This window comes from Cyprinodon tularosa, unplaced genomic scaffold, assembly GCF_016077235.1.
Source record: "Cyprinodon tularosa strain WSP-4 unplaced genomic scaffold, ASM1607723v1 ctg1, whole genome shotgun sequence".
Lineage (NCBI taxonomy): Eukaryota > Metazoa > Chordata > Actinopteri > Cyprinodontiformes > Cyprinodontidae > Cyprinodon > Cyprinodon tularosa.
The window spans coordinates 3,817,600-3,826,750 of NW_024037781.1; the positions used below are offsets into that span (position 1 = coordinate 3,817,600).

A 9,151-nucleotide genomic window follows, 5' to 3' on the forward strand; every position below is an offset into this window, starting at 1 on the left:
CTTGTCATTTTAGAGCTTTACCATTTTGCACTTTGCAATTTTATTTATTTATTTTTTTGTGGTGCTTTTTCTTAAACAAAAGGAAATCCACCACTAAATATTTTGTACTAACGATAAACCTACTGTGGGGCCATTCTTTTTCTTTTCATACTTTATTCTTTCTGGTCTTGTTCTTACCATTACAAAATGTCTCCAGCATCAACTTTAGCCATTAAAATACACATTAGTTATAAGAATTAAAAGTAGTTAGGATCTAATTATGTAGGTATAATAAATAAATCATCAAGAAGCAGAAAAATGAAAGCATGACATTTGAAATATAGTATCTAAACAATAAAAGCATCCAAGCTGGATGGGATGGGGGTTGGGTATTGCCAAATTGTACCTAGATATCTTTGTGTTAATTGTAATTGAGCATACTGTGGATCTCTACTGATGGCAGAAGCTGGAGAGAAGAAATGTGACCAAGTGATTGATAAAACCTCCTCTTCCAAGAGGATTTCATCTTATATATTGGTCTGATTGTGGTCATAATTGGTCATATCTGATTAGACTCAACTGGCTGGAACAGGGATCAAAACCACAACCAGCTAGAAGGGAGTGTACTATAATAATAATAATAATAATAATAATAATAATAATAATAATAATAATAATAATAATAATAATAATAATAATAATAATAATAATAATAATAATAATAATAATAATAATAATAATAATAATAATAATCTAATTACTATATACATATAAAACCAAATGAATTGTATTCTAAATTTAATCATTTTTATACCTATAGATTAGTTATTCTAAACATTTATAAAGAAACTAAAAAAGGGCAATCTGAACAGAAAATTAAAAAAACCGATCTACCTCAGTCCAGCTGTACATTTTGAATACAGTCAAAGTTGATAACCACTGGCTTTCCAGAAGCTCCAAGTCACCTCCAATTATGTTTATATAAATGACCTCCTTGTCGCTCGACAAGCAGTAATGTGGATGCAGTTGTCATGGAATAATTGCAAAGGTTTAAATGCTCATTGATTGAATCACCATTGATTTCATTCCTCTCTGAGACACAAGCAGCCCCCTTTAAGTGAAGCACATACTGTATCGCTGCTTCTTAACAAATATACTGTTAGATGATGTAAAAAATTAAGTTACAATCAACCCAACTCAGATGGTCGTCTTCATACCAATCAAACACTTTACTTTTCCTCATAAGCACAATATATGAACCTGACATCTTTTTTTATTTGATGACAATAACATAGTTTGGTCAATATAGTGCAATAAGTGCAAAGCAATCAAAACAAAGAAACTAATAAGGGATAGAGAATCTGCCAATGCTTGTATAAAAATAGGTGTTACAGAGATTAAAATATCAGTATTACACAACATAATGAATAATTCAAATATTTAAGAATTTAGTTTTGATAACATATCATTTCTATATATTAAGAATGAATACTCATATTCATTTTTAATATCATAATCTCCTTTATGAGAGCTCAATGAAGGCAAACCTGCCTTCCAATTTCAAAAAAGTGCAGAAAGCATACAAAGACACTATTTTTTTCCCTTTTTTCTTGGATCTTCAAATGATGCAGTCTGTTTTTGAACAATTGGGGGTGTGCCACTTTCAAAGAAAATAAAAAAGCCACTGTTACAATGCAGAGCTACAGTAAATGAAACTACAAACATAAGCCTTTTTTTCCAGAAGATCATGGAATATGACACAGTTAATATCTGATGTAGAATCAAAGTTGTTTTTTTTAAAAGACATGGCAGATTATATTAATAAATATTTACTTACAGACTACAGCAGAAAATAGTCCTACACAGTTCTGATCATCTGCTGTACAAGTGTTTCTTTTCTCTCTTTTTTGTCCAGGAGGGATTTTATAAACAATTTCTCTCTTCTGATTCACAATATACCTTTTTTTTTATGTACGGTTATATTCCTGAAAATGAAGTTGAATAGGATTTACCAGTACACTTACATTTTATGCTATTCCATCTTCTCTTTAAAAAAATAAAATTTGCATCGTCAGTGGAGTTTGTTCATCTATGTGTCAGACAGCTGTATCCCTTTTCTTGCTGTCGAGTTTCAGAAAGAATTGATTGTTCGGCACACCCCGTCCTAGCTCCCTTGCCTTCGCTTGTGTGTTTCTGTGCCAAGGCACCCTATAATAAACTGAGCCACTCTTTTAAGGAGTTTCAACAGAGAAAGTGTCTCATTAACATTACCGACTGTGTTGCTCAAAACTGACTAAAGGTGGTCTGTTTCTCAAGGACCTCGAGGTAATCAGGCTCAGATTGCAGTTTAGCTTTAAGTTCCAAATATTCGTTCCTGTTGGGCTCTACATAAACAGTACTGGGTGCTGTGCTGTAGAGCACAGTTTCTCTTATCCTCTCCGGGTGCAAGAACTGCCGTCTGACATCAAAATTTGGGTTGTATGTGTATGACACAGGCCCAGTGTACTTGTACTCTAAATTGGCTGCTGGGATCGATGGGATAGACTGATGCGGGGACTGCTTATCCGGCTCCAGAATGCCCCTGAAAAAATGGTCTGCATCCTGAACAGGTGAGGGGTTGTCACGCGGCTCGATGGTGCTGACGCTGTAGGCAGGACTCCTCAAGGTGCTACCATCCCTCTCCTCATCCTGGGTACTCCGATATGTCACCTTGAGCTCGTGCAGGTCTCTGTAATCCTCCACTGTATTTCCTTCTCGCGACCTATAAATAGGGTTTTTGCACATGTGCCCCATGGGGTGGGGAATATACTCATAAACGTGACCAACTGGGGCTTTGACTTTTGGGCCAGAGCGATTGCTATAAAGGCTGTATTGCAGGTTAAAGGAGCTAACGTCAGAATTGTTGGTGCTAGTGCGGTCGCTTTGTGACTTTTTGCGCCTTTTCATTACTACAACAAAGAGCCCTGCAGCAACAAAGACAGACATGATGAAAACCAGCAAGAGGCTAAGGATGAGGACTGACAGGGGAACCGTGCTCCTGGTGGTGTTAAATTTCGGGGGAGCATCTGTTGTGACAACATGGTCGTCCATGGGCTCCTCTGTGGGGGGAGTTGGTGAGATATAAGAATCAGTGTAGTCTGGGCACAACTGCTCAGAGTGGATTGAACGCAGATCCATCCCAGTGTGCCGTGTGGGCGTCTTACACACAACCTCATTAACTACTGTGCCTGCACTGAGCTGCTCGAGCCATATCTTCATCCCCACTATGTCGCATGAACAGTCCCAAGGATTGTCAAACAGATCTATCTGTACAAGTAACTTGAGCTGATCTAAAACACCGCTAACAGGCAGGTTTTGGAAATGGTTGCTGCGCAGATTAAGCCGAGACAGAGAGAGGCTGGAAAAGATGCCCATGGGTAAAGTTTTAAGGAGGTTGTTGTTGAGGAAAAGCAGCTGCAGATTAGGCAGGTAGCGAAAAGTGCCAGCCTCCACCTCCTTGATATTGTTGTACTCTAAATAAAGGTACTGCAAGTTCTGCAAGCCAAAAAACATCTCCCCTGTAAGTCTGTCCATGAGATTACCATTTAAATACAGCCGACGCAAGTTTGTTAAATCCCCAAAAGCCCTGTCATGAATCACACTTATCTTGTTGTTTCCCAGGTGAAGCAAATCCAATCCAGTAGCATCAACAAAATCAGATCTTCGCACCACAGGGATGTAATTTCCAGTAAGATACATTTTTTTAGGGTTGTATGGCTTGGGTTTTAGATCAGAAATGCTTTCAATCTTTCTCTCTTGGCAGTTGACATTTAACCCAATTTCAGAAATCTGCAGATTACATGTGCAGGCAGTGGGGCAGTCCAAAGGCACAGGAGATTTGGTCTGAAAAGTCATGATGGGGCCATAGTTATACGGGTTACCACCCGGTAACCGAGCGGTGGGCTTTAACCTAGTTCTGTTAAATTGCCGTGGACCCTTGGTAGGCCTGGAGGAGGACCTAAAAACAGCTGGAGAGGTGGCAGAGACTGTGACAGCAGCAGGTGTGGTTTGATAATATCCATTGGTGCTGCTGGGTGGTGCAGGCCTGACTGTGTCCTCAATGGGTCTCCGCGGACACAACTCCTGCTTGGTCACCTCATCCAGGTCTCTGCCATGAAGCCTGAAAGGTGTCTCGCACACTACCTCTCCAACCAAAGCGGTGTACGCTATGCTTTCAAGCCAAGCTTTAAGAGCAATGAGCTCACAGGAGCAGTTCCACGGATTTTCCTCAAGCTGTAATTCCACAACTTTGTCCATGTGCTCCAAGAGGCCAATGTAAGGAAACATTTTTAGTCGGTTCCCCCTCAGATCCAAATGTGTAAGGGGGACATTCCGGAATATATTTGGGGGGAGGGCAGAGAGTAAATTATCATTCAAAATCATTACTGTTAGATGGTGTAGTTTGCTCAACGCATTGGGCTCTATGTTTGTAATATAATTATAATCTATTTGAAGGTATTCCAAACTTTCCAGACCTGTAAAAGTGTCATCCCTCAGAAGGTCAATCTTGTTGTTATTCAGGTGCAACCTTTTTAATCCCTGGAGTCCATTGAAGGCACCTGACTCAATCTCAGAGATATCATTGTTCCCCAAGTGCAGGATGGTAACCCCAGTGTAATTGATGAAATCATTGACAGACAGCTTCTTGAGGAGGTTCCTTGTCAGCAGGAGGTGGTACATTGGGTACTGAACCGGGCTGATTTCGGTCAGTCTGACAATCCCCCGGTCCTCGCAGCTCACCGTCAGGATCCCCTCCTTCTCATCGCACGTGCACAGGCTCCGGCAGATCTCCCCATAATTGTCATACATCTCGACCAGCCTCGGAGATGATGCAATCAGAAGGATTATTTTTAGAATCCAGATATGCATTTTGTCCTGGGAGAGGATGTCCCGGCTCACTCGAGTGTGGTGCCAGTGTGAGGTGTCATCTATAAAGGGAGAAAATATGGGGAGAGGGGGTGGAAGAAAATAGAAAAAGGAGGGGTTCTATTTTATACTGCACAGGAAATGCATGACACGTGCAACATTTATAAAACTGCATAGCTGCCTCCTAAATGAACTGAGACCCTGTGAGTATTCATGGAGCATAGGCAAAACAAGTAGGCCTTTTGAAGGTTGATCAGAATGCAGATGGGCTGCACGTTCAGTGTTTAATAACTACAAACTTGAACGATGGGTATGTTGTTGATTTAATGATTTCCAATTCATCCTGGAGAGAAACAAAAAAAAATCCACCACCCTTCTCCTCCTAAGTACCTACACGGGAATCTTCCATCGGTTTCTAATAAGGAATCCGGAAAAAAAAAAAAAAAAAAAAACTCCCCCCGGCAAACTGTGGCCAAACTGTCTGGCTTCTTTCCCGACTGAGAGCAAATAGCAACATGAGGACACAGAATTTCTTTCGAGAGCGGCATCATTAAATGTATTCTCAGTTGCATTTGTTTTTGTGGGGGGGTGGGTGGGGGGTACTGAAAAGAAAATGGTGCAAAAGGAAAAGAAAAATATGGATCTCTCTCGAAAGAAACGATTGAAAAAAAAAAGAAAAAAGAGACTGTAAATCTTGGAGAGGGGAAAAACATATACAGCCTAGGAAGGCAATGGAATCTGTGTTGCCATAAGGCAAAGAAAAAAAAAATATGGAGAGAAGTTGATCAAAGACGAAGATGGCATGAGGGGCTGTTGATCTCTGGTAAGTAACTAGGAGATGAGGCGGCAGTGAATCTGCTGCTATAGAGGGGTTACATATTGTTTTTCCTTTTGGCTTCTCGTGCATGGGGATTTACACACACACACACACACACATATGATCTGTGTTTATCGAATTCCTTCCAAATAGTCTCATTTAAGACATTTCCAAGTAGTGATATCGATTTTTATAGTCACATTTAATAGAAACATTTAACCTACATGAGGCACTGGTTAGTTAACACTGGTTATTATTAATAACTTGGAAGGCATTTTTGTAAAGGTAAGGAAAAGCGACACGCATACCTTTTTCTAAACTGTCTTAAATCGTATCAACTTCGCTAATGCAGTAAAAGGCAGAGAAAGGGTGGTTGTGATGGTAGGGGGTGGGCAGACAGAGATTTCAGCACCATGGACAGATCCCCATAAAAAATCTTACAACCTACAGTGGAAAACCTCTAAATTCGAGGGGGCTTTATGGATGAATCATAGATATCTTACCGTGCTGATCCCTCTGAACGTCAAGGCATCCCGAAAATCACGGTCTTTTCTCTCCAATCTTAGTGGGAAACATTGATTTATCTTTTCCTCCGCCTGTGATTTTCAGCCGTCCTTCATTCGATCGCAAATCAGTTTATTCAAAAAGTAAAAACATAAAAAAAAAAAAAAAAAAAAAAAAAAAGAATTAAATAAACAAACAAGTCAAGTCTCCTCTGTGTTAGGCTCCATACAGCAGCCGCTTGTTAAGAGTGGCGTCTGATCCGGGAGAAGGAGGGGGGAGAGCTCATTCACGCCAGCGCGGCTCCCGAGTCCGACCGGCTGAAATCAGCGGCGTCGTCTCGGAAGAGCAGCCAGAACCAAAGTTCATACATGGCTGAGAAAAGAGCGCTGTAATCCAACATCACATCACACCGGGTTTGCCGCATGCATTTTTAAACCTTGACTTCCCTCCAAATGCGCACCGACTGGAAGTATGCGCGTCTTTTTTCTTTTTTTTTTAGCCACCGTCCAAAGCGAGCGCAGATCAGCGAATATGCTCTTCCAGCTTTCTCCCCGAACGCAAGAATCCCGACCCCCCCGTCCTCTCCCTCTCTCTCCCTTGCTCTCTCTCTCTCTCAGTGTCTCTCTCTTTCTCTGCAGCTCTGCATCGGTCATGCGATATCCAGCATTGGTGTTGTGCACAAGCTTGATCTTTCCACCAAAACCTTTTTTTCCCCCCACCAACTAGTAGAACTTGATCTCAGACTGGCGCAAAGCAACAGCAGGGTGACAATTCAACCTTTTGCAAAAATCATCATCCAAACAGTAATCATTCTTGGGAAATGATCTGCCGCCCAGTTCGGGAATGAAAAGCAATTTAATGCGTGCAATAGTCTTAAAGGGTGTATCGTTATGTAGAGGAGGGTGGGTGGAGAGAGAGAGAGAAAAAAAGAAGCTTGGTTATGTGGGAAGGAGGAGGCTCGAAGAAGACCCGCAGAGGGCAGCACGATGATTAAACAAGGTATTCTTTGCAGCAGCAACAAGCGTCTGAGAGGCGCAGCTGGGCACAGGAAGCTGCTTGATTCGTTATGAATGATGCACGCACTCAGAGGTTGTCTTTTTTGTCAGGAAGAGTACTCGAAAAAAAACGCCCCTTGACCTATGTCTCATTTGACTGACTTAACCAGTGAGTTTGGATCGTTGCAGTAGTTTTCTCCTTCCTAACTTTTGTTTATTTTTTCAGATTACAGCTAAAACATTTCATTTCTTATTAAGATATTATATCACAGACCAATATAAAAAGGAATTATGAAGTAAAAAAGATCCACAGCTCCGCTGAGAAAATCATTCAGTAGCTCAACTATTAATTCTGGACTCTGCAAGTCTATTACTACTACTACAACTTGCAGAAAAAAAAGCAATCATTGTGAAATAATACAAAAAAGTCTTATTATAAGTTTGCTATAAACCATTAAGAGGAAAAAAAGCAAAAACTGAGAAGCATAATGGTGGCAGCATCATGCTAGGGGGAAGTTTTTCTTCAGACACAACAAAGCTCAGCAAGTTTTACTCAGAATCAATGATTAATTGTTGTAAATGCAACCAGTTCTTTATGTGCTTTTTTTCAGTCTTATGGTGCAAAGGACCCTAGATGTGCACCATGTCAAGTTTATTTGTTGTTTTTATTTATCAAAAAAATAGAAAGAACTAGAAAATAAAAATGAAAATCACATGTTTTTCTTTCTCAGGACCAAAAAGAAAAAGGAAAGCAACCCCTCCCACCAACTAGGTTACTTTTTTTTCAATAAGGCAAATTCTTCAGATCCTTTTTTGTTCTGAAACATTAAATAACAATAACAAAGATCCCTTTGTTTGTTACTGTTATAAAAAAAGTCATCTACTTTGTTTCATTAAATGGAAATAAAAGCGTTTTTTTTCTTTTAAAGAAACATCAAAGTAGCCCACAAATAGTTTTAACACTGGTCCACATGGCAAACGACCTAAACAGTACTGTTGAAAAAGCTGCAAAAGACATGAAACTGTGGTAAGTTTCATCTTCCAGCAGAACATAGAGATAAATCCATTTAAGATTGGTGACAAGAATTGAAAAGAGAAGCTTACATATGCTCTCTATCCAATCTGATTTAGCTTGAGTTATTTTAACCAAGAAGAAAAAAAAATACAGACTCTTTGCTTAAAAATTGCAGAAAAATGTACAAACCAAAACACTTGCAGGTTTAGTTGTGGTGAAAAACATGCTTCAGGGTACTAACTTAGGGTTTGTTGTAAAATGAATGTCACACTTTTAAGATTTTTACTTATTCAGTCTTTTACTCAAAAACAATGGGAAGCTTATACAGTATTAACAAAATATGTAGAGATTTTGAGTTGTCTTGTGGTGATAAAGTGTGAAATTTAAAGGCTGTGAATGTTTTGTGAGTCACTGACTATACCAAAGTTACGGGAACACCGTTGCAAATCCATACGGATTAAACAAATAGTGCTTGCAAACACAAATTTACAAGAGATCTACATCCACAGAATTGAATTTACTGCAGGATTAAGCTTAATCCAGTTTTGCACCAAATACTCCAGCCCACTAATGCTGCCATGCATCTTCAAGAGCTTCAGATTTTATTTTGGCTTTTTTCTTTAAACCAAATCATGGTTAATTTTCTCCCTCCCTAACTGCTGAAAGAGCATAAGTCAAGTCAAAGCCGATGCTGCCCTTTCCCCCTCTCTCACTGCAAAGAGACATGAAACTTTAGAAGCACTTATAACTAAAGCCTGGACGGAAAATCTAATTAAATCAAGGCATATGGTGGGCCGCCCATGTCCAAAGAGATTTCCCACTTAGTCAGTATTGTGCTGTAATAATTCAACTCTTGGAGCCCCTCCGTCTTTAGCATGCAGGGAGCGACAATAAGAGGATGTGGCATCTGTGCCGGCTTTTTTAAAAATTAGCCGT

The 9,151-nt window shown here is 39.8% G+C and overlaps 1 protein-coding gene across 1 annotated transcript; it reads right to left on the minus strand.

Moving 5' to 3' along the window:
- Window positions 1–1,184: 1,184 nt before the first annotated feature.
- Window positions 1,185–7,095, minus strand: LOC119784651 (SLIT and NTRK-like protein 5). The gene is made up of 2 exons (XM_038286855.1): window positions 6,205–7,095; window positions 1,185–4,946 (listed from the first exon to the last, which is right to left on the minus strand). Exon 2 carries the CDS (start codon window positions 4,885–4,887, stop codon window positions 2,263–2,265), a length of 2,625 nt encoding a protein of 874 aa, XP_038142783.1. The 5' UTR covers window positions 4,888–4,946; window positions 6,205–7,095; the 3' UTR covers window positions 1,185–2,262.
- Window positions 7,096–9,151: the final 2,056 nt, after the last annotated feature.

Coding starts and splice junctions, on each gene's coding strand:
- LOC119784651 (XM_038286855.1), bottom strand. CDS start 4,887: ATGCATATCTGGATTCTAAAAATAATCCTTCTGATTGCATCATCTCCG.